Source organism: Pleurodeles waltl, chromosome 11 (assembly GCF_031143425.1).
Source record: "Pleurodeles waltl isolate 20211129_DDA chromosome 11, aPleWal1.hap1.20221129, whole genome shotgun sequence".
Classification (NCBI taxonomy): Eukaryota; Metazoa; Chordata; class Amphibia; order Caudata; family Salamandridae; genus Pleurodeles; species Pleurodeles waltl.
The window spans coordinates 990886839-990912315 of NC_090450.1; the positions used below are offsets into that span (position 1 = coordinate 990886839).

Genomic DNA, 25477 nt, shown 5'->3' on the forward strand with positions numbered 1-25477 from the left:
TGTGATTTGCGGTGGGGTTATACAGAAAATATTGATTTAAAGTCAATAATGGTAAACACAACAAGCAACATCCTGTGGTCTCTGATGTCACCTCTGAAGCAGAGGAAAAAAAAGGCAACAGAGGTCATGGGTACCTGAGCACCCTTATATGCACCCATAACTTCATTTCCGGTAAATCACTATTAATCCGTGCCGGACTGCTCCATTTGGCATTGAAGACTCAACACTGCTGGCAAAGGTTTCCAGAGCTTGGCACATGAGAAACAAGTTTATATAAGGAATCTACAATAGTTATTAATTAGACAAACATTTACATTTCAAAATGCATTCCGGACCCCATGTACCAAGGACATATTCTACAGGTTGTTCAAATCTTATGATATAGAAGAGAGAAATAATATTTTGAGATGAATGTCACAAGAGCTAATGTATTCTATGTTTTACTCACATATTTCCACCCTAGAGTGGTTTTGCAGTTCTCACAATAGATATCAGCTACAGCATGTAATCCCGTCAGAAGTACTCTTTCCTCTGCTGGACCACATCCCACATTTACCCTACAGGGAAGGATAAATACATAATTGTTACAAAGCTTAATGATAAGCATAACAAAAGGAAAAGAAAGCTACAAAGTGACAACTTTCAGCACAAAAAAAGAAAAACACAAGTACCCATTTCTCTACTGACATGCACTGTCATCACCTTTGTACTAAACTGTATTAAGGAGTTCAAAACATGAAAGGAACATTTGCAATTTGTGAAACTTCAGTTTTTAGAATAGGTCACAATGTATGTCCTAAAATCTGAGAAACCCATGCATACCTATGTGCTTGAGCTTCTACTATATTTAATATGGCTAGATAAAAGGTGTTGGATATTATCATGCCTGCCTAAACAAATACATCTGTCTTACTGGGATTGCTTTTCTAGTATAAAATGAAGAAATTGTTCCAATTTACGCCAATGTCCACAATTATTAAAGGCTAACAAAGGATATGAGCAAGGTAGTCTTAATTGTGGTGCACTTTCTCTAAAATATTTTTAAATTCTTTCTCTGTCTGAAGAGCTATATTGGCTCAAAGAATAGTTTATATTCTGCTACAGTAAGTAAGAAACAAGTTACTTACCTGTAACTATGGTCCTCCAGTATTCCTTATCCTTATGCATAAAAAGGACTAAGGGGGTTATTCTAACTTTGGAGGAGTGTTAATCCGTCCCAAAAGTGACGGTAAAGTGACGGATATACCACCAGCCGTATTACGAGTTCCATAGGATATAATGGACTCGTAATACGGCTGGTGGTAAATCCGTCACTTTTGGGACGGATTAACACCTCCTCCAAAGTTAGAATAACCCCCTAAATCTAGAGTTAACCAATCACAACACACCACCCTCTAGAACCCTCTGGTCAGGAGCTGCCTTCCCTCAGATTTTCCAAGCACTAGTGCTATAATGCGTATACTACTGAGAAAATTAATGTGAACTCCCCAGGAGAGGTGGGTGGGTCACATGTGAATCTATGAAAGCTTCCAATACTGGAGAACCTTAGTTACAGGTAAGTAGCTTGTTTCTTACTCCAGTATTGGAACTTTCAGAGATTCACATGCTTGAATCAGAATAGTAAGCAGCAACTGTCACATTTTCAATTGATATTATCTATAGATGTGCAAAATATATGAACACTTCAAAGAAGTCACATTTAACAATTTGAGAAGAAAACAGACAGAAAAACAATTAATCATGTTGTTTAGAAAATGTGACGTGAAAAAGAAGAAGCGGAAGGTGGGAAGAATGAGATGGTTCACCTTTATTGGAATAGAGGACGAAGGAACGCTTGGCCAACTGCTGCATCCTGGAGCGCCTCTGCATCCAGCAAATAATGCTTTGTGAGGGTATGTGGCATCTTCCACACTGCAGCTGTAGGGGTACACCGGAGAATAATGCGCAGGACATGGATACAGCTCTGGTAGAATGTGCACGAACCTTATCCTGCAAAGGTCGACCAGCTTTCTGTTGGCAAAAAATAGTTTCGCATTTGCAATCCATATGGAAATGATCTGCTTAGTTACTGGGCATCCTTTCCTCGGAGCAATAAAGTATATAAAACAGCTGGTTTGTTCGTCGAAATGTTTTTGTTCTGTCCAAATAAAACTTGATGCATCTCCTAAGTTCAAGCAAATGGAAAGATCTCTGCCGCAGATTGAGAATTAGGGAAGAATGAGCACAGTACTACAAGTTAATTAAAATATAATTCTGAATTAACCTTAGAGATAATTTTAGGATTGGTGCATAGAATAACCCTGTCATGTGTGAACTTCAGAAAGGGTTCTTGGATTGTAAAAGCTTGGATTTTGCGGACTACGTGCGTAGGTAAAGGCAAGGAGTAGCGCCACTTTCCATGAGATATTTGATATCCGCCCTGTGTATGGGCTCAAACGAGCTCTTCATCAGTTGTCCTAAGGCTATGTTTACCTGCCATGCTGGAGGAGGCACTTTCAGTGGAGGGAAAGATCTCAAGAGACCTTGCAAGAATTGTTTTACAAGTCTTTGAGACCAAAGAGATGGTTTACCGGATATTTTCCTGTATCGAGAGATGGCTGCTAAATGAACTTTGATGGACGCATAGGCAAGGCCTGAGCGTGCTAAATGAAGCAATTAAGGTAAGATTTCCTCTGGGGTGGAGGATATAGGATGAGTATTGGAGATGCACCAAAGACAGAACCGCTTCCACTTTAGCCGATATGTTTTGTTTGTGCTATCAGCTCGGGCTTTGGCAAGAATGTCCTTATAATCCTTGGAGATGTTCAAGTGGCTGAATTCATTGAATTCAGGAGCCATGCCGATAAACAGAGACCTGGGGTCCTGATGTCTCACTTGGGCCTTGTTGATGGTGAGGAACTCGGGAATCGGCTTCAACCTGATGGGAGGACATGCAAATAGCAGCAGAAGCTCTGTGTACCAAGGTTGACGTGGCCACCATGGAGCAATAAGAATTATCCAACATGGTTCCGATTTGATCTTGCGGATCACTCTTTGGAGGAGAGGAATGGGAGGAAAGGCGTAGGCATAGACTCCAGACCATGCTATCGAAAAGGCATTCCCCCCACGACCCTTGTTGGTGATGCCAGCTTGTGTAATACTGGCATTTAGCGTTCTGGGAGGTCGCAAACAGGTCCAGGTTCGGCTTGCCCCACTGGAAGAAAATGCTGTCCAGCGTCTTCTGGTCCAGTTACCATTCGTGAGGAGATGTGTTTAGTCTGCTGAATGAATCTGCTATGGTATTCTGGATGCCTGGGACGTGCTCTGCCCTTATGTACACTGAATGGTGAATGCACCAAGTCCAAATGGATTGTGCTTCTTGGTACAGTACCTACAAGCACGTTCCTCCCTGCTTGTTGATGTAATGCATGGTTGTCGTATTGTCCATTCAGACAAGCACTGCTGAGCCACGAATTCTGTGAAGGAAGGCTTGCAATGCTAATAATACTGCCTTGGATTCTAGGAGGTTGATATGAAGGGAACGGTGAGAAGGGGGGCACTTGCCGCTTACTTGAAGGTCTTGGAGGCATGCGCCCCATCCGACCATTGATGCACCGGTCGTTATGGTTAGCAGAAGAATCTGAGCTAAAAATTGCATTCCTTTGGAAACATTTGCCGGTATTGTCCACAAGTGGAGTGAAGCTATCATCCGTGGAGTTATCTGCAGTATATCCTTGACGGACCCCTGACTTTGTTTCCATTGGTTGTCTAGCTCTTCTTGGAGTGGACGTATATGAAGGCGACAATGTGGAACAAGCTCGATACAAGATGTCATCATTCCCAGAAATGATTTATAGTGTTGGATAGAAAGAAACTTTCTTTGTTGTATTCTTTTCGCTAGTGTGATCAGCTTGTCTTGTCTTTCCAAAGTTGGGTAGGCCTTGGTTTGTTGTGTGTCCAGTATAGCGACCAGAAACGATATCCTTGTGGATGCGAGTAGCTGTGACTTGTCTTGGTTGAGAGTGAGACGTAAGTCCTTGAAGAGACAGCAAGGTCGCTTTGACGGACCTGCGTGCGGAGAGAATGTCTGGAGCCGTTATCAGCCAGTCATCGAGGTAGGGAAAAATGTGGCGGCGTTTGCGTCTTAGGTAAGCTACGATGGGGGCTAAACATTTGGTGAAATCCTGGTTGCGGATTTCAGTCCAAAGGGAGGCACCTTGAATTGTAAATGCCTGTTTGCTACCCTTAACTGTAGAAACGGTCTGATTTGGGCAGATGGGTACATGAAGGTAGGCGTACTGAAGATCTGGGGACGCCACATGATATGTTCTGTTGAGGAGTTATAAGACATCCTTCAAATTTTACCATGCGGAAAGATTGTTTCTTTAGGTACTTGTTTAGTTCTCATAAGTCCAGGATAGGCCTCCATAGACAAGACTTTTTTCAAATTAGGAAAAAACGGAAGCAGAAGCCTCTCCCCCTTTGTGAATAAAGTACTGCTTCGATTGTTCCCTTGCTCATCATGATCTCCGCTTCCAAGATGAGCAGAGGTAGGTGCTTCTGATGCCTCCGGGTACACTACCTTCCCTGCTGATGCATCTGTGTGAATTCCCGTAGGGGGCCAAAATTATATTATATCTAATACCCATTTGCCCTTTGTAATTTGATGCAAATGATGTAAGTGGTGTCTGAATGGGGAAGAACAAGGAGTAGCTGGAATCTGAAGCCAGTCATTGTCTACGGAAGACTTCCTTGGTTTGTCTTCCTGGCTTTCCTCTGTGAGGAGGTCTATTGTATGCCGCCTTAGGAAGCTGTCTTTGCTGATACAGGGGTCTAGAGGTGTTAAATGTGGAGGAGTAAGATGGATACCTATACTGCTGCTATCTGCCACGAAAGGAAGGTTGTCCCCTGCCTCTAGCTCCATGAAAGGGCACCTTCTTGTACTGAAAGCACCAAGCGATCTGGCGGTATCAGTGTCTGATTTAATCGTCTGGAGGGCGTCATCTACATGCTTTCCGAAAAGTGCTTCTCCATCACATGGTAGATCTAAAGTTTTTGTTTGGCTCTCCGGGCGGAAATTCGTTGCCTTTAGCCACCATTGACGCCTCAAAACTGCTGAGCCTGCTAGAAGTCTAAAGCCCATGGCAGCAATATCTAGCGCACAATCGATTATTTCTGCAGAGGATCGCTGTCCTTCCATCAGAACTTTTTTTGGGCCTCAACCTTGGTAGTGTCCAGAAGCTCGTCGAAATGCTGATTTACGTCAGACCAGAGTTGTCTATCATACCTGCCAAGGAGCACTAGGGAATTTGTGGCTCACACAATGGCAGACATTGAGGAGAATCGCTTGCCGATATTATCCAGGTGTCTACCTTCCTTATCTCGTGGTGTGGTTACAGGCGCAGAAGGGTTCCTGGAGCGCCGCTGCACCGCTTGTGATATTATGGAATCTGGTTTTGGATGACCTGAAAGGCATGCAGAAGCATCATCTGTAGATTTATATTTTTATCCAATTTAGGCAGCACCGCTGGTACTGTTGCAGGGTTACGCATTATCTTTAAACCTTGCTGGCAAACATAGGGGGTCATTACGACTCTGGCGGTCCCGGACCGCCCCGCCGGCATTAGTACCGGCAGCCCTGGTGATTATGAGTCCCCATCCGCCAGCCTGTCCATGGCGGTAAACACCGCCATGGAAAGGCTGTCATCAAGGGGGACTCGGGGTGCCCCTAGGGGCCCCTGCACTGCCCATGCACTTGGCATGGGTAGTGCAGGGGCCCCCAGGCCCAGCCCCATCGCGCATTTCACTGCCCGAATTACGGGCAGTGAAATGCGCGACGGGTGCTCCTGCACCCGCTGCACATTAACATTGCAGCCAGCTCGATTATGAGCCGGCTTCAATGTTGTTGTGACTTTTCCGCTGGGCCAGCGGGCTGAATCGCTGTTTCCATCTGCTGGTCCAGCAGAAAGGTCATAATTGGGTGCCACACATACCACCAGCACTTGCGGTATTGTGGCACCCGTGGCATCGGCGGTCTTTTACAAAGACAGCCGATGTCATAATGAGGGCCATAGCCTATTATTGGAATGGCTCTGATGGATTTTCTGTGGGGTTCCCTAAAATCATACAAGAAACAGTCTTGCTGAGCTGCAGGCATATGAACCTCAAACCGTGTGGCCGCCCGTTTCAAAAGGTTGTGGAAAGTACCTATATCTTCCGGAGGAGATTCCACCAATGGTGGCACAGGAGATTCAGGTGCTGGAAGTATATATTCATGCCACTCATCTTGTAGTGAATGAATCTCGCCATCTTCAGTCCATCATCTGAAGAAGTTTGTGGATGAACCTGAGGGGAGCCCATCCTAAAGGTGTGATGGCAATAACCTGGACACCTTACTTGGGGATGTAACGGATGGGGTCAAATGATGTTTTGATATCCTTTTTAAAAGATATATGGTCTGTAGACCAGTAAAGAGGTAACGTCGACTGTCTCTGTATTGGTGTGATCGTCAACGAGAGCTGGATTGTTGTCGTCGACGGCAGAGGTGTCGACAGAACAATTGTCGACGGAGGCGTCGTGGCTGGCAACCCCGTCGATGGAGGCGTCGCCGCTGGTGGTACCGTCGACGGTGGTGCCGTCGACAGGGGCTCCTGAGGTAAAATCATCGACAAGCGTAGCGTCGACGAATTATGAAGCAGCGGTGACAATATGGGACGCACCGCTGACGAAGATGATAGCATCGTCGAAGAGGACTCAGTTGAGGCTGCAGTCGACATAGAAATAGTAAGTACCGTTGAAGTTACCGTTGATACCAGAGCCGTCGACGAGGATACTGTCGACTGTGCAGATCCTGGTATTTTGAACGCACGTTTGATGCAGAGGCGATGTTAGGGGCTCAGAAAAGGTTTTCTTTTTAGATTTTAAGAGGGAACCTGATCCTCTTGCTTTGCCAGCCTGCACACAGTGTTTCATAGAAGGGCTAAGATTTTTTTATAGAGCCCTCAGATGACTTTTTAGCAACCTTTTTTGGAGGTTCTTTGGACGTCGACGACTCACTAGGTCTTTTTTCAGGTGTTTTGGTGACAGACATAGAAGATGAGGCACTGTCCTCTTCAGAGACCAGATTGCCCCTGGTCTTCAAGCTTTGTAGCCAGAGCAGGAGATTACCTTTTCTCTGTCCTTTAACGTCTTAGTAGAAAAGAAATAGTTTCTTACCTGTAACTCCAGTTCTCTCGTAGGGGTGTTTCCATGATAGTCATAAGCACTGAATAGTTCTGCACGCCTGCGGGGACCCCGGAGCACTGTTCTGAAGTGTATTCTTAAGTGTAGATGTTCGCCTTTCTTGAGGAAGGCCTGCAAAGTCACTTAAGAATGTCAATGTGCAGCCTAGAGGAACAGCTACAAAGGCCGAATTGTTCATTCTTTTGGTTGAAAAAAAGATACTGTAGTTGGATATACATTTAAAAACATGTTTATTCTAGAGATGAGGTAGAAAACATCTTTCACAAACCTTTTTACAACTACAAAATAAGGATGAAACAATGCAGGGCAGTGTAGCCCATAGGCTGCCATTATACAGAATGTAAATAGAGCTGTGCCTTTAAGAAGAGAAAGTCTTCCTGTATCCCATCATGCATAGCAAAAGGCAGTTGCCTCAGTTCTTTTTGTAGGCTTGTAATATGACATGAAGAAGTCTGAATATATCCTTCATTATTAATATTACTATTATTAGTTATTATCATGTCAACTCCACCGGGGAGGAGGGAGGGTTGCTTATGACTATCATGGAAATACCCCTACGAGAGAACTGGAGTTACAGGTAAGAAACTATTCCTTCTCTCATAGGGGATTTCCATGTATAGCCATAAGCACTGAATAGATTAGCAAGCCCATCCCAATAACCGCGGTGGAGTAGACAGAACAATAAAGAAACAATAAATCACGCAAAGAGATTCTTAAGAGAGGCTTGTCCAACCTGAGCATCTGTCCTACCATCCGAATCAAGACAGTAATGCTTAGTAAAGGTGTGGACAGATCTCCATGTAGTCGCTTTGCAGATCTCTGCTAACGGAATGTTTCTCAAAGCAGCAGTTGCTGCTTTACCCCTAGTGGAATGGGCCTTAGGCCTGCCATCGAAGGATTTGCTAGCCGATACCAGAATAAGATACAGGAGACAATCCACCTGGATAAGGATTGTTTGGAGGTGGCCAGACCTGTCCTAACTGGGCCATAGTTAATAAACAGCTGTTGTGATTTGCGCAATGATTTTGTTCTATCTAAGTAAAATTTTAAAACCCTCTTTACATTGAGAGAATGTAGGGTTCTCTCTGTGGGAGTAGATGGATTTTGGAAGAAAGTCGGTAAGGAGATGGTCTGGTTTACGTGAAAGTCTGAAATGACTTTAGGTAGAAATTTAGGATGTGTTCTCATTACTACTTTTGAGGAATGAAAACCCGTATAAGGTTCCTGAGCGCAAAGGGCCTGAATCTCACTAACCCTGCGAGCTGAAGTGATTGCTACAAGAAAGGCAGTTTTTCAGGTAAGATTCTGGAGGGATGCCTTGTGTATGGGTTCAAAGGGGTGTAGCATCAGGCGCGAAAGGACTATATTAAGCTCCCATGGAGGAGATAAACGTCTAATAGGAGGAAAAACCTTTTTTAAATCTTCTAGGAAATCTTTTATGATTGGAATCTTAAAGAAAGAGGTTTGGGAAGGACTTTTTCCTATATGCTGTTAGTGCTGCAAGGTGTACTCTGATTGATGACAACTGTAAGCCAGACTTCGCCAGGTGTAATAAATATGGAAGAAGGATAAGTTACTTACCTGTAAATCCTAGTTCTCTTCCAGGGGTATCCTCATCAAAGTCATAAACATTGAATATTCCCGCCCTTGTGCGGGGACCCCGGAGCATATATATAAAATACATACATATTATCATGTGTAAAACAGCAATGCAGGCTATAATCATAAATAGGCTAAAATGCTTTATTTCTATGAAGTTTTTTTTTTTTTTTTATATTATAAAATCACAATAGATCATAAATATCTACCTAAGCCCCCAAAAACTGGACTTAGGGAAGTAAACAGCAGTAAATAGCAGAGAAAAATAGAAAAAACTACATTGAAAAACAATGAAGCATTCTTAGCCAATAGGCTGCATGCAGGTTAACACAGGAGAACCATAAAAACTTTGGCACCGTGCCTTTAAGACCCTGAGCACCTCCAGTATCCCACCATGCCTCAGGGGTGAAGGGAAGGTGACAGTTGGTTCACAGTTAGGTCAGTACTTTTTTACGGTGACAATCTGTGTAACTGATCAGAAAGATAATCTGTCCTGCACTTCCAGGAGACTTGAGTCCGGGGAGGAGGGTGGGTTGTTTATGACTTTGATGAGGATACCCCTGGAAGAGAACTAGGATTTACAGGTAAGTAACTTATCCTTCTCTTCCAGGGGATCCTCATCAATAGTCATAAACATTGAATAGATTAGCAAGCCCATCCCTAAACTCTGCGGACTGTCTGAAAGAAGTGCAGGAAAAGATATATATTCATGCAAATAGATTTCTAAGAGAGGCCTGCCCCACCTGGGCATCCGCTTTTGCATCCGAGTCTAAACAGTAATGCTTAGTAAAGGTATGCACAGACTTCCATGTAGCAGCCTTACAAATCTCGGAAATTGGTACATTGTTAAGGAGGGCAGCAGTAGCCGCTTTTCCCCTTGTGGAATGCGCTCTTGGCCTAGCCAGTAATCTCTTATTAGCCAGTTGGTAAGAGTTAACAATACAAGACACAATCCATCTTGATATCGTTCGTTTAGACGCTGCCTCTCCTGTTCTTAAATGACCATAATTTAGAAACAAATGGTTAGAATGTCTAATCGGTTTTGTTTTGTCCAAATAGAATTTCAGCACTCTTTTCAAGTCTAAGGAGTGCAATGCTTTCTCAGCCGGAGTCTCCGGCTTGGGAAAGAAAGTCGGTAAAGATATAGTCTGATTGATATGGAATTCTGACACCACCTTCGGAAGGAAAGATGGGTGAGTTCGCAGAACCACTCTATTATCGTGAAAAACCGTGTACGGTTCTCTGCAAGACAGAGCCTGAATTTCGCTGACCCTCCTCGCTGAAGTAATGGCCACCAAAAAAGCCGTCTTCCACGTAAGGTGCTGTAAAGAGGCCTTGTGGATAGGTTCAAAAGGAGGGCCCATAAGTTTTGACAGGACTACATTCAGTTCCCATGGAGGAGAAGGTCTCCGAATGGGAGGAAAAACCTTTTTCAAGCCTTCTAAAAAATCCTTGACTACAGGTATCGTAAAGAAGGATTCCTGAGAAGGCGACTTACGATACGCTGTAATTGCAGACAAATGAACCTTAATAGAAGATACCTGCAGACCAGACTTCGCCAGATGAAGTAAATAGGATAGTATGACGTCCTCCTGAGCTCGTATGGGATTTATACCTTGTTGAGAGCACCAGATGTAAAATCTCTTCCACTTAAAAGCGTAAGAACGCCGCGTGGAAGGTCGTTTTGACTCTTTCAAGATGCTCATGCACTCCTGTGAGAGCCCTAGGTGCCCATACTGTAGGAATTCAGGAGCCATGCTGTCAAGCTCAGAGAGGGAAGGTTGGGATGTAGGATTCTGCCTTCCATTCTGCTCAGGAGATCCGGTCTGCACGGCAACCTCCTGTGAGGTCTTTCCGATAAGTTGAGTAGGTCCGTGTACCAGAATTGGCGGGGCCATTGTGGCGCTATCAGAATCATTCTGGTTCTGGAGTTGTAAAATTTGTTGATTACTGCCGGTATGAGGGGAATCGGTGGAAAGGCGTAGAGAAATGTCCCTGACCAGTTGATCAACAGGGCATTCCCTTGAGATCCCGGACGGCAGAACCTGGATGCGAAATCTGGGCATTTCTTGTTTGTTTCGTCTGCAAAGAGATCCAACTGAGGTCGACCCCATTGACCGAAGATGTCCTCGACGACTTCGTCGTGTAGCACCCAGTCGTGCGCGTCTTCCAGATGTCTGCTCAGGAAATCTGCCTCTACGTTTTGCTGACCTGGCAGGTGTACCGCTGTGATAGACATTCCCCTGGCCAGGAGCCAATGCCATATCGTTTGGGATTCTCGAGACAGAGGTAGTGATCTTGTTCCCCCCTGTTTGTTCAGGTAATACATTGTGGTTGTATTGTCTGTCTGAATTAGGATAGATTTCCCCTGAACCAATGGAGAGAAAGATTTGAGAGCCAGATGGACTGCTCTGAGTTCCAGTAGATTTATGTGATAGTTCTTTTCCTTGTCGGACCACAGACCCTGAGCTTGGAAGGAACCCAGATGAGCACCCCAACCCTGAAGAGACGCATCCGTTACCAGAGTGTCGACTGGAATTGTCTGGTGAAACGGAGAACCTATCGACAGGTGAGGTCTGTGCATCCACCATTGTAGTGATTGAAAAGCCACTGCTGGTAGTCGAACTCTGTCCTCCCAGTGACCAGTCTTTTGGCTCCAATTGTTCTCTAATGCCTCCTGAAGGGGCCTCATGCGTAGCCTGGCATTCGGGACAATGAAGATGCATGAAGCCATGGAGCCCAGAAGCGATGTCACCTGACGAGCTGTAGGTGCATCGGCTGTTAATAGATGTTGACACTTCCTGTGGATTGATCAAAGTCGTTCCTCCGAAGGATACACTCTTTGGAGCTCTGTGTTTAGTATCGCTCCCAGGTAGTGGAGGTTTTGTGTTGGAATCAAGGTTGACTTGTCGTGGTTGATTTGAAGACCTAGAGACTCGAAAGTTCTTAGAACGATATCTCGATGTTTTCTCGCCTGATCCGGAGATGAGGCCTTCACTAGCCAGTCGTCCAGGTAGGGGTAGACGAATATTTTTTGTCTTCGAAGGTGTGCCGCTACCACTGCTACACATTTTGAAAAGACTCGGGGTGCAGACTTCAGGCCGAATGGAAGGACTCTGAATTGGTAGTGCTGTGACGCTATCTGGAAACGTAAAAATTTCCGATGTTTGGTTGCTATTGGGATGTGAAAATATGCATCCTGTAGGTCGATGGAGCACATCCAGTCTCCCTGATGCAGTTGCGGGACAATCTGGTGAAGGGCTAGCATCCTGAACTTTTGTTTTCTTATGTACTTGTTCAGGAGCCGTAAGTCCAGAATTGGCCTGAAGAGGCCCTGTTGACCTTTTTTCGCCACCAGAAAGTAACGGGAGTACACCCCTTTTCCTTTTTGTGCCGGAGGAACCTTTTCTACAGCTTTCTTTTGTAGGAGTGCGAGAACTTCCTTGCGTAGCAGGCTGAGATGAGAAGGAAAACACCTTGCTGGCGGCAAGTGTGGAGGAGGTTTTTTGAAAAGGAGAGAATAGCCATGTTCGACAATATTGAGCACCCATTTATCTTTTGTGATTGAGTGCCACTCGCGAAGATGATGTGTAACACTTCCCCCCACCGGAGTGGTGCACAGTGCTGAGGGAAGCAATGCCTCATTGCTTTGATGGTGTCTTTGCTGTAGACTGTTGAGGTCTACTTGACCCTCTGTCTCTTGTGGGTCTACGTGCCTGAAACAGGGGACGTCCCCGTCGTTGTTGTGGCCTTTGAGACCAGTGAGGGGTTTGAACCCTCTGCTGTAATGGTCGTCTGTCATACGGCCTGTACCTCCGCCTGAAGTCTTTTTTACGTTCCAGGCCCACTGCCCTCATCGTGTCGACTTCCGTTTTCATTCGGGCCATCTCTTCATCCGCGTGGGTACCGAACAACGAACTCCCGCTGAATGGGAGGTTCAAAATGCGCTGCTGTGCTTCCTGTTTCAGACCCGTGAGCCGTAGCCAGGAAGACCTCCTAGCGCAGATTCCGTGCGCATACCCATGCGCAGCCAAATCCGCCCCGTCCGCCGCCGCGCTGATGACCTGGTTAGATACTAGGCCCCCTTCCTGCAAGATTTCCTGGAAGTCCTGTCTATCTTCCCTGGGCAACTTTTCTGTAAATCTGTGGAGTGAGTCCCACAGAGAGCGGTCATATCTGCCCAGAAGTGCTGAGGCGCTGGAGACCTTCATAGCAGATGCCGCCGTACCGCACATCTTTCTCCCCAGAGAGTCTAGGTGTCTGCTCTCCTTATCCGGGGGGACTGTGGAAGATGGTGCCACAGAGTGTGTTTTTCTGGCTGCGGCTAAGATCACAGAGTCCGGTGGCGGATCCTTCCGCAGGAATAAAGGATCTTGTTCCGGAGCTTTGTATTTCTTTTGAATCCTAGCCGGGGCAGTCTTGAGAGTGGCTGGAGACAGAAAAGTGTCCATAGTCGGTTGCAGCAAACCCGGTACTAGTGGCAGCAGTTTTCTCGAGACTGATCTGTGTTGTAGGGTCTCAAAGATAACTGAGGATGAGGTGGCCGGCTCCGGTACCTCAATATTTAGCTTCTGCGCTCCCCTTAGAAGAACCTCATTAAAAGTGGTGATATCATCCACCGGGGAAATCCTAGCAGGTGGAGAATCTGTGAGTGTGGGGGAGTAGCGCCCAACAGACGATCCTGAAGAAGACCAAGAAGGTGATCTTCTGCGTGGTGTTCGTGACCTGGTTCTCCTTCGGGAACGGGACCTGCTCCGAGAGGCTGTAGCAGAGTGTGCAGGTCTTGTGGTCGGCTGACGAGAAGCAGAACGAGCCCGTCCTGCTCTAGCTGTAGGCGATGGCGTTCTCGGTAATGAGGCAGTAGGAGAATACATCCTAGAGTATTGTGAATCCGGGGATGCTGCCGGTCTATTCAGGCTCTCTAACCATCTGGGTGATAGAGTGATGGGAGAAACATGCCCCGATGCTCTGGAATGGGATGATGCACTCCTTATAGAGACCACCGGTGAGGGAGCTTTGTCCGCTGGCTCTACTGCCTGTGACACAGCTGAAGGTTGTGTCGACGTCGATTGCATCCTCGACGTCCAAGGTTGCGATGGCTGATCTGTTCTCGACGTCGAAGGTCTTGACGTCGGAGGTCTTGCCGTCGAGTGTCTTGACGCCGATCGCCTATCGCGGGACCTGGACCTACTCGCCGTCGTGTGTCTCGACGTTGAGTGGCGAGTGGTCGACGGCGGATGTTCATGCCGTCGAGGTGTTTTTGGTGTCGTGTCCTTCGACGCCAAGGGGTGAGACGTTCTCAACGGCGAACGGGAGCGCCGGAGATGGCTCGACGCCGAACGGCGGCCTGCCGTCGACGGAGATGTACCCCTGTGTCCATGCTTCGACGTTTTGTCCCTCGACGTCGGTCTGGTCACCGTCGACGGCGATCTATGCCGGTGAGACGGTGGTGCCGATGACGTCGATGGAGAACAAACAGGTACAATCCTACCTGTCGACGTCGATCGGGCCATTCCTTCTGCTGTTGGTCTGGGAAGTGAAGAGGATGTTGACTTTTTCCTCTCCTGAAGCCCATGTAGCCTGATCTCTCTGTCTTTGAGAGTCCTCCTTGACATGTTCTTACAATACTTGCAGGTGTCAGGACAGTGACTCTGTGGCAGGCAGACAATACACAGAGAGTGTGGGTCTGACTGGGCTTTCTTCTTCCCACAAGAAGGACATTTTACAAAAAGAGATGGCATTTTCTGTCAAAAAAGACTTCCAAACTCAGACAAAAGATGTTATCTGTCGAGTAAATAGGAAAAACACAATTTTTAAGGATTTTTCTGAAGAAAAACTCAGAAAAACTGAGAGCTCAATGCTCCAGGATCCTCTCAGAAGAAGCCGGAAAAAAGAACTGACCTAACTGTGAACCAACTGTCACCTTCCCTTCACCCCTGAGGCATGGTGGGATACTGGAGGTGCTCAGGGTCTTAAAGGCACGGTGCCAAAGTTTTTATGGTTCTCCTGTGTTAACCTGCATGCAGCCTATTGGCTAAGAATGCTTCATTGTTTTTCAATGTAGTTTTTTCTATTTTTCTCTGCTATTTACTGCTGTTTACTTCCCTAAGTCCAGTTTTTGGGGGCTTAGGTAGATATTTATGATCTATTGTGATTTTATAATATAAAAAAAAAAAAAAAAAAAACTTCATAGAAATAAAGCATTTTAGCCTATTTATGATTATAGCCTGCATTGCTGTTTTACACATGATAATATGTATGTATTTTATATATATGCTCCGGGGTCCCCGCACAAGGGCGGGAATATTCAATGTTTATGACTATTGATGAGGATCCCCTGGAAGAGAATAGCTTCTTCTCCGCATGTCGTTGGGTCAAAGTTCTTGTCCGAACACCATATGCAGAACCTTTTCCATTTGAAGGCATAAGCTGTTCTTGCAGAAGGTCGTTTTGCCTCCCTTCGAATCGCCATGCACTCCTGAGGAAGATTAAGGTGACCATACTGCACTAGCTCAGGAGCCATGCTGCCAAATTCAAAGACGAGAGGTTGGGATGTCTCATCTGGCCTCGAAACTTCGTGAGAAGGTCGGGCGGCAAGGTAATCTGATATGTCGACGGAGTGATCGGTGAAGAAGGTCTGGAAACCACTACTGGCGTGGCCACTCAAGGGCAATGAGAATCATCTTGGTGTTGGAGTGGGACAGCTTGAGGAGGACTGTCGGTATCAGGGGAAGCGGTGGAAAGGCGTAAAGAAATTTTCCTGACCAGTTTATCCACAGGGCATTCCCCAATGTTCCTGGATGGTAGTAACAAGAGGCGAAGTCTTGGCATTTTTTGTTTTCTGGGGTTGCGAATAGGTCTATAGGAGGGGTACCCCACATGGAGAAGATGGAGTGGACAACGTCGTTGTGCAGAACCCACTTGTGGTTTTCGTCCATTGCTCGACTGAGGGCATCCGCTTGAACATTCTGTATGCCCGGAAGGTGAGTTGCTACTATTGTTAAGTTCCTAGCTAGAAGCCAGTGCCAAATTGTTTGGGCCTCCGTAGACAGAGTCCTGGATCTGGTGCCCCCTTGTTTGTTCAAGTAATACATGGTGGCCATGTTGTCTGTTTGGAGAAGCAGAGTTTTTGCAGTCAATGCGGGGAGGAAGGCCTTGAGCGCAAGATGGACTGCACGTAACTCTAGGAGATTGATGTGATATAGTCTTCCCCTCTGCGACCAAGAGCCTTGAATCTGAAGGTGATCCATATGTGCTCCCCATCCGAGCAGCGATGCATCCGTGACTATGGACTGAGTGGGAGACTGTTGGTGGAATGGCATCGCTTTCAGGAGATTGCTCGGAGAACACCACCACTTGAGGGATTGAATGGCATGGGGAGAAAGAAGGATGCTGTTCTCCCAATCGTCTACTAGTTGATTCCATTGATTTTCTATGCACTCCTGTAAAGGTCTCATGGGAGGCGAGCGTTGGGAGTGAGATAGATGCAAGACGCAATCGACCCCAGGAGAGAGGATATCGCTCTTGCAGTGGCCTGAGGGATTTTCTCGAGCAGCTGGCACTTCTGGAGGATTGATAAACGTCGATCCTCCGAAGAAAACACCTTTGCTTGAGTGGTGTCGATGATGGCGCCTAAGTAGTGCAACCTCTGTACAGGTGATGTCGTGGACTTGGAGAGATTGACCGGAAGACCCAGTCTCTGGAGTAGATGGTAGGTCCAACTGAAGTGCTGTTGGGCCTCTAGGTATGTGGATGCTTTTATGAGCCAATCGCCTAAATAGGGATAGACGAAGATCCGATGTTTCCTTAAATGGGCTGCCACCACCGCCATGCATTTGGAAAAACGTCCTCGGTGCTGACTTGAGGCCAAAGGGTAGCACTGTATACTGGTAATGGCTTTTTCCGACGAGAAATCTTAAGAACTTCCGATGTTTTTTGACCACGGGAATGTGGAAGTAAGCGTCGCGGAGATCTATTGAACAGAACCAATCGCCTTGATGAAGTTGGGGATAGATTTGGTGTAAGGATAGCATTCTGAATTTTTCTCTGCGAATCCATTTGTTGGCTATTCTTAGATCGCGAATGGGTCGGAACTCGTGCTTGTTTTTCTTTGGTACCAGGAAGTACCTCGAGTAGATTCCCTTTCCTTGCTGGTTCATAGGAACAGGTTCTATCGCCTTCTTTTGTAATAGGGTTCTTACCTCTACTTTTAGAGCGTTAAGGTGGTATTTCACCGGTTTTGGTGGAACAGAAGGCGGAGGGTTTATGAACCTGAGACAATAGCCATTCTGTACAATATTCAAAACCCAGGCGTCTGATGTTATGCGTTGCCACTCTTCCAGATGATGCGAAATACTTCCCCCTACCGGAGTGGGTAACGGAGGAGGGGGAAGTGAGAACTCAGGGTTTAGACGCCAATGTTTGACAACCTGTTTGGGCGGTTTGTGGTGTGGAGCGACCCCTTGTTTGTCTTCGCTGGGTCGAAAAAGGTCTCTGGTGTTGCTGGTGCTGGGATCTCGGAGGCATCCTTTGCAGTGTTTGAAGCCTTTGAGCGAAGAATCTCCGGGGGTAGGGACGGATGTTTTCCGTTGTTCTCTTGGCTTCTCGATGCCCACTGCCTTCAGAGTGTCTAATTCGGTCTTCATCCTAGACAGCTCGTCGTCAGCATGAGACCCAAACAAAGTGGAACCTGAAAAAAGAAGGTTTTGTATCCTCTGTTGCGCTTCTGGCTTGAGTGAAGTAAGGCGTAGCCAGGAAAGTCTTCTTAAGGATATGCCATGGGAATAACTATGTGCAGATAACACGGAGGAGTCTGCAGCCGCACTAATCACTTGGTTGGAGACCATGGCGCCTTCGTTTACAATCTCCAAGAAATCCTCCTTTTTGTCTTTAGGAAGGTAATCAGCAAATTGTAGCACAGAATCCCAAAGGGCGCGATCATACCTGCCCAACAGGGCAGTGGCACTAGCCGCTTTCATGGTGATGGCTGAGGTTGAGCAAACTTTGCGGCCTGCGGCATCAATTTTTCTACTCTCCTTGTCTGGTGGAGAAGACGACGACGGAGATGTTGAATGCAACTTTTTAGCAGCCACGATTACCACCGAATCGGGCGCTGGATCCGCTCTCAGAAATAAAGGGTCCTTCTCCGGAGGACGGTATTTCTTTAGGAGTCTGGAAGGAGCAGTCTTGGTTGTGGACGGCATAAGGAAAGTGTCCATTGCCGGTTCAAGTAACCCTGGGACCAGCGGTAATAATGGTCTAGCCGAAGATCGATGGTGTAATGTCTCAAATATGACAGAAGTTGTTGGAGTGGGTACTGCCAGAGGGATATTCAGCTTGGTAGCACCGCAAATTAATACCTCTTGAAAAGTATTCACATCATCTATGGGAGAAACTCTCGGAGACGGGGAGTCCGATAACGTCGGAGAGTAATCTCTTGTGGATGAAGAAGAGGGTCTATGGTGGGAACGAGGAGACCTATGATCTGAGTCATGCCGATGACGGTGTCTAGACGCAGAGGAACGTCTCGAAGAATGACGTGATTGTCTTGTGGATTCTTCAGGAGTCACTAGGGGCGGCCTCCGAAAGAGGTACCGGCGGAGGAGCTGTAGATGCCAGAGGTGTCGGTGGTAGAGGAGATGGCTGAGGAGAAGGCTGAGGTGAAGGTGGCAAGAGAATCAGAGAAGCCGAGGATTCTGAGGTGGTATAGATTCTCCTTGGTCTCTTTGAATGCCTTCTTGACGCCGACAAGCTTCTCGACGCCGAAGTAAGACGCCGACGTGTACCTCTCGACGTTGACTCCTCTCGCCGTTGAGAACCCCTCGACGGCGATCTGCCTCGACGTCGGTGATCGTCTGCGACGGCGAGTACTGTCTCTCGATGTCTCTCTTCCCCTTCGCGTCGACTGTGACCTGGACAGGGAACTTCAACGGCGAATGTCTACGCCGTCTTGATGATAACGTTCGACGACGAGCGATGCCTCTTCCTCGACGGCAAGCATGTCGGTGCCGTTCCTTGTCTCGACGTCGATGCTCTTGACGTCGTCGGGGACCTGTGACGTTTTTGAGCAGATCTGGAAGCTGCTCTAGAGGACAAAGTGAGAGCCCTGGTAGAAGACTGACCTTCTCCTCGCTCTGTGGTGGATTGCCTCCTCGGTCTACTGTCCTCCTTGGCTTGAAGACAAATTTTCTCCCGGTCACGAAGGGTGCGCCTGGAGAAGGTTTTACAAATGTCACAGGCATCAGGTTTATGAGATGACGGCAGGCAAATAATACAGACTTGGTGTGGGTCTGTTTTGGCCTTTTTCCTGCCACAACTAGGGCACTTATCAAAAAGAGAAGGCATGTTGTGGAAAAAAGCCTCAAATTTCTGTCAGAATTTGACAACAAAAAAAAAGACAGAAAACATTCACTCTGGGTGAAAAACGTCGAGTGAAACAGAAATCCAAAGGATTTTAGTTGAATTCTAGTAAAAAAAAAAACTATAAATAGGTGGAGCTCAATGCTTCAGGGTCCTGTCAGAAGGAGCCGAAAAAAGAACTGAGGCAACTGCCTTTTGCTGTGCATGATGGGATACAGGAAGACTTTCTCTTCTTAAAGGCACAGCTCTAGTTACATTTTGTATAATGGCAGCCGATGGGCTACACTGCCCTGCATTGTTTCATCCTTATTTTGAAGTTGTATAAAGGTTTGTGAAAGATGTTTTCTATCTCATCTCTAGAATAAACATGTTTTTAAATGTATATCTAACTACAGTATCCTTTTTTCAACCAAAAGAATGAACAATTCGGCCTTTGTAGCTGTTCCTCTAGGCTGCACAATGACATTCTTAAGTGACTTTGCAGGCCTTCCTCAAGAAAGGCGAACATCTACACTTAAGAATACACTTCAGAACAGTGCTCCGGGGTCCCCGCAGGCGTGCAGAACTATTCAGTGCTTATGACTATACATGTAAATCCCCTACGAGAGAACTTTCTACATACCTTGCAGTCTCTAGTTTTGTGGTTAGGACAGAGGCAGTATATACAGTCCTCATGGGGGTCGTCTACATGTAATCTCTTTTTCATACATGTATTACAGGAACTGAAAAGCCCCTTCTTTGGTGTCTCTGACATGGTTGTCAATTTGAACACCTAGCTGAAGAAATGAATCCAAAATCATCTGAATAGGTCTCTGGGAGAGAAACAAAACTGAGCAGAGCTCATGGGAGACTCCTAAGCACGACGTGCAGAGGAAAATCTGAGGGAAGGCAGCTCCTCATCCGAGGGTTCTAGAGGGTGGTGTGTTGTGATTGGTTGACTCTAGGTTTGGTCCTTTTTTATGCATAAGGACTGCAATATGCTACTAAGCCAAGGGCTTAATACATAACCTATATATATGGAAAATGTCACTTACCCAGTGTACATCTGTTCGTGGCATGAGACGCTGCAGATTCACATGCTGTGCACATCCCGCCATCTAGTGTTGGGCTCGGAGTGTTACAAGTTGTTTTTCTTCGAAGAAGTCTTTTCGAGTCACAAGATCGAGGGACTCCTCCCCATTCGGCTCCACTGCGCATGGGTGTCGACTCCATCTTAGATTGTTTTCCCCGCAGAGGGTGGGGTAGGAGTTGTGTATTATAGTAATAGTGCCCATGCAATGGAGTAAATATGTATGTACATAATGTGGTTTAAAGCGATATATTTACAAATTTACAAATGTTCAAGATCAACTTCAAACGGCTACAGGCTTCCGGGGAGGCGGGTGGGCGCATGAGAATCTGCAGCGTCTCATGCCACGAACAGATATACACTGGGTAAGTGACATTTTCTGTTCGATGGCATGTGTAGCTGCAGATACACATGCTGTGCATAGACTAGTAAGAAGTTATCTCCCCAAAAGCGGTGGTTCAGCCTGTAGGAGTTGAAGTTGTTTGAAACAATGTTCGTAGTACTGCACATCCACGCAGTAGTGCTTGGTAAACGTATGAGGCGTAGACCATGTGGCTGCCTTACATATTTCAGTCATTGGAATGTTTCCTAGAAAGGCCATGGTAGCACCTTTCTTTCTAGTTGAGTGTGCCTTTGGTGTTATAGGCAGTTCTCTTTTTGCTTTGAGATAACAGGTTTGAATGCATTTAGCTATCCATCTGGCAATGCCTTGTTTGGATATTGGATTCCCTGTATGAGGTTTTTGGAAAGCAACGAACAATTGATTTGTTTTCCAAATTTGTTTTGTTCTGTCAATGTAGTACATTAACGCTCTTTTGATGTCTAATGTATGTAGTGCTCTTTCAGCTACAGAATCTGGTTCTGGAAAGAACACTGGTAGTTCTACTGTTTGATTCAAGTGGAACGGTGATATGACTTTTGGTAAGAACTTAGGATTTGTTCGTAAAACTACTTTATGCTTGTGTATTTGAATAAAGGGTTCTTGTATGGTAAATGCTTGTATCTCACTTACTCTTCTTAGAGATGTGATGGCAATTAGAAATGCTACTTTCCATGTCAAGTATTGTATCTCACATGAGTGCATAGGTTCAAACCGTGGACCCATGAGCCGTGTTAAGACAATGTTAAGGTTCCACGAAGGAACTGGTGGCGTCCTTGGTGGGATAATTCTTTTCAGACCCTCCATAAAAGCCTTTATAACTGGGATCCTAAAAAGTGATGTTGAGTGCGTAATATGCAGATAAGCTGAAATTGCAGTGAGATGTATTTTAATGGATGAAAAGGGTAGCTTTGACTTTTGTAAGTGCAGTAGGTAGCTGACGATGTCTTTAGCAGATGCGTGTAAGGGTTGTATTTGTTTATTATGGCTGTAATGAACAAATCTTTTCCACTTCTTTGCATAGCAATGTCTTGTGGTTGGTTTCCTTGCTTGTTTTATGACCTCCATACATTCCTGTGTGAGGTCTAGATGTCTGAATTCTAAGGCTTCAGGAGCCAGATTGCTAGATTCAGCGATGCTGTATTTGGGTGTCTGATCTGTTGTTTGTGTTGAGTTAACAGATCTGGCCTGTTTGGTAGTTTGACATGAGGTACTACTGATAGGTCTAATAGTGTTGCCTTGCCCAAGTTGGTGCTATTAGTATGAGTTTGAGTTTGTTTTGACTCAATTTGTTTACCAGATATGGAAGGAGTGGGAGAGGGGGAAAAGCGTATGCAAATATCCCTGACCAACTCATCCATAACGCATTGCCTTGAGACTGATCCTGTGGGTATCTGGATGCGAAGTTTTGGCATTTTGAGTTTTCTTTTGTTGCAAATAGGTCTATTTGTGGTGTTCCCCATTTTTGGAAGTAAGTGTTTAGTATTTGGGGGTGAATCTCCCATTCGTGGATCTGTTGGTGATCCCGAGAGAGATTGTCTGCTAACTGATTCTGAATCCCTGGAATAAACTGCGCTATTAGGCGAATGTGGTTGTGAATCGCCCAATGCCATATTCTTTGTGCCAGGAGACACAACTGTGTTGAGTGTGTTCCTCCCTGTTTGTTCAGATAATACATCGTTGTCATGTTGTCTGTTTTGACAAGAATGTGTTTGTGGCTTATTATAGGTTGAAATGCTTTCAACGCTAGAAATACTGCCAGTAGTTCTAAGTGATTTATGTGAAACTGCCTCTGCTGAGTGTCCCATTGTACTTGGATGCTGTGTTGCTGGAGGTGTGCTCCCCACCCTATCATGGAGGCATCTGTCGTTATTACGTATTGAGGCACTGGGTCTTGGAATTTATATTGTTCCACCATTGAAGCGAGGTGTATGTTTGGCGGTCTATCAACACTAGATCTTGAAGTTGACCCTGTGCCTGTGACCATTGTGATGCTAGGCACTGTAGTAAGGGCCGCATGTGCAATCTTGCGTTTGGGACAACGGCTATGCAGGAGGACATCATGCCTAGTAGTTTCATCACCATCTTCACTTGTATCTTTTGTTTTGGGTACATGGCCTGTATTACATTGTGAAATGCTTGTACCCTTTGTGGACTTGGAGTGGCAATCCCTTTTGTTGTGTTGATTGTCGCCTCTAAGTATTGCTGTGTTTGACACGGCTGAAGGTGTGACTTGTAGTTGAGTGAGAAACCTAGTTTGTGGAGGGTTTCTATGACATACTTTGTGTGTTGTGAACACCGTTCTTGCGTTTTGGTTTTGATTAACCAATCGTCTAGGTACGGGAACACATGTATTTGCTGCCTTCTGATATGAGCAGCCACTACTGGCGTAGTTGTTATCCCGAATGGCAACACTTTGAATTGGTAACGTACCCCTTGGAATACAAACCTTAAGTACTTTCTGTGTGAAGGATGTATCGGTATATGGAAGTATGCATCCTTTAGGTCTAGTGTTGTCATGTAGTCTTGTTGTTTGAGCAATGTCCTGCAGTGTCACCATGTGAAAGTAATCTGATTTGATGTAGATATTTAATGTTGTGAGATCTAATATAGGTCTTAGAGTTTTGTCTTTTTTGGGTATGAGAAAGTACAGCGAGTAAACTCCTGTTCCTCTCTGATGAATTGGTACCAGTTCTATTGCATCTTTTTGTAACAACGCTTGGACCTCCAGTTGTAGAAGATCCATGTGTTGTTTTGACATATTGTATGTTTTCGGTGGGACATTTGGCGGGAATTTTAGAAATTCTATGCAATAACCATGCTGGATAATTGCTAGGACCCAAGTGTCTGTTATTTCCTCCCATTGTTTGTAGAACTTGGTTAGTCTCCCCCCCCACTGGTGTTATGTGTTGGGGATTTGTGACGTCGAAGTCACTTCTTGTTCTGTGGAGTTTTGGGACTTTGGAACTTCACTCTACTTTTTGGAAACTGTCCCCCTCTATAGTGTCCCTGAAAACCTCCCCGCTGATATTGGCTCTGATAAGTGGGCCTTGTTTGTGAGGTTGTGGGTTCCGTGCTTTGTCCTCGAAACTGTGATTTACGAAATGTGCCTCTGCTCTGTGGGGAGTAGAGTGCGCCCATGGCTTTGGCCGTATCTGTGTCTTTTTTAAGTTTTTCAATAGCAGTGTCCACCTCCGGCCCAATCAACTGCTGTCCGTTAAATGGCATATTCAGCACAGCTTGTTGTATTTCCGGCTTGAATCCTGATGTACGCAGCCATGCGTGTCTCCTTATGGTCACTGCTGCATTTACTGTCCTAGCAGCTGTTTCCGCTGCATCCATTGCAGAGCGTATCTGATTGTTCGAGATACTCTGTCCTTCCTCCACCACTTGTTGTGCCCTTTTTTGGAACTCTTTGGGCAAGTGTTCAATGAAATGTTGCATTTCGTCCCAATGAGCCCTATCATATCTCGCCAGCAATGCCTGTGAGTTGGCAATGCACCATTGGTTGGCCGCTTGTGCTGCAACCCTTTTCCCCGCAGCGTCGAACTTGCGACTCTCCTTGTCTGGAGGTGGTGCGTCTCCTGAGGTGTGAGAGTTTGCTCTTTTGCGAGCTGCCCCTACTACCACAGAGTCTGGTGTTAATTGCTGCGTGATGTATACAGGGTCTGTTGGTGGCGGCTTGTATTTCTTCTCCACCCTTGGAGTTATGGCCCTGCCCTTCACAGGCTCCTGAAACACCTGTTTGGAGTGTTTTAGCATTCCAGGTAGCATAGGGAGACTCTGGTACTGGCTATGTGTGGACGATAGTGTGTTAAATAAAAAGTCATCCTTGATAGGCTCTGCATGCAGGGTGACATTATGAAACGCCGCTGCTCGACACCACCTGTGTGTAGGCTGTACTGTCCTCAGGTGGTGACGGTCTTGCATGCGTCGAGATCATCCTGACTCATTCCAGTATGAGTTGGAGACTGCATCAGTGGTGGAGTGGCTACCGGTGATGGTTGTGTTGAGCGTGGTGGAGATGGTGGCGGGGTTACTTGTCTTGCCACCTTTGCCTGTGGCTGCTTGTCTTTCTCTTGGAAGGCAAGTCTTCTTTTCATCCGAATTGGGAGAAGAGTACTCATCTTCCCTGTGTCTTTTTGGATGTGGAGCCTTCTTTGAGTGTAATCTGGCTCCATTGACTCTAGTTCTTGTCCGAACCTATGTCCTTGCATTTGTGAGGACAGTCCCTGTTCCTCTGTGTAGGAACTTGTTTTCGGTTCCGAGGCCAGATGTTTCGGTATGGAAACTTTTTCGGCAGTCTTTTTCGGCTCCGACGCCACTTTTTTAATTTTCGGCGTTCCGGTCTCTCGATGCAGACTCACTTCGGTGCTGCCCTCTCTGTGCCGAAATTGCTCTGACCCGCTATCACGGGGTCAAGTCTGCTCTGTGCCGGTATCTCGACCGGAGTCGGATGCCTTCGACACATGCGTGCCCTTTTTCGATGCCGATGGTCGGCCACCTATTTTCCGGGTTAAGCCATGGCCTGCTGGTGTCCCCTGGGCTTTAGTGGTATTTCCGTGTGTTTTGTGTGTCGACGTCTTACTCACGGTTTTCGGCGTCTGTTCGGGATCGCCCTCGTCCGAATCCTCGATGGAGAAGGTTTCTTCTTCCTCCTCCAAGTGTTTTTGTCCTGTCGGCGCCGACGCCATTTGTAGTCTTCTCGCTCTTCGGTCTCTTAATGTCTTCCTCGACCGAAACGCTCTACAGGCTTCACAAATATCTTCTTTGTGTTCTGGAGACAAACACAAGTTACAGACCAGATGCTGATCTGTATAAGGATACTTGTTGTAACATTTGGGGAAGAA

At 46.1% G+C, this 25477-nt stretch overlaps 1 protein-coding gene across 1 annotated transcript in view; it reads right to left on the bottom strand.

Annotated features, from left to right (window-relative positions):
• Positions 1 to 25477, bottom strand: part of YPEL1 (yippee like 1) — a 167261-nt gene that overhangs the window by 42357 nt on the left and 99427 nt on the right. The window contains exon 4 of the mRNA XM_069215328.1: positions 449 to 557. Within this exon, the coding sequence (XP_069071429.1) occupies positions 449 to 557 (109 nt within the window). The remainder of the gene's footprint in view (positions 1 to 448; positions 558 to 25477) is intronic.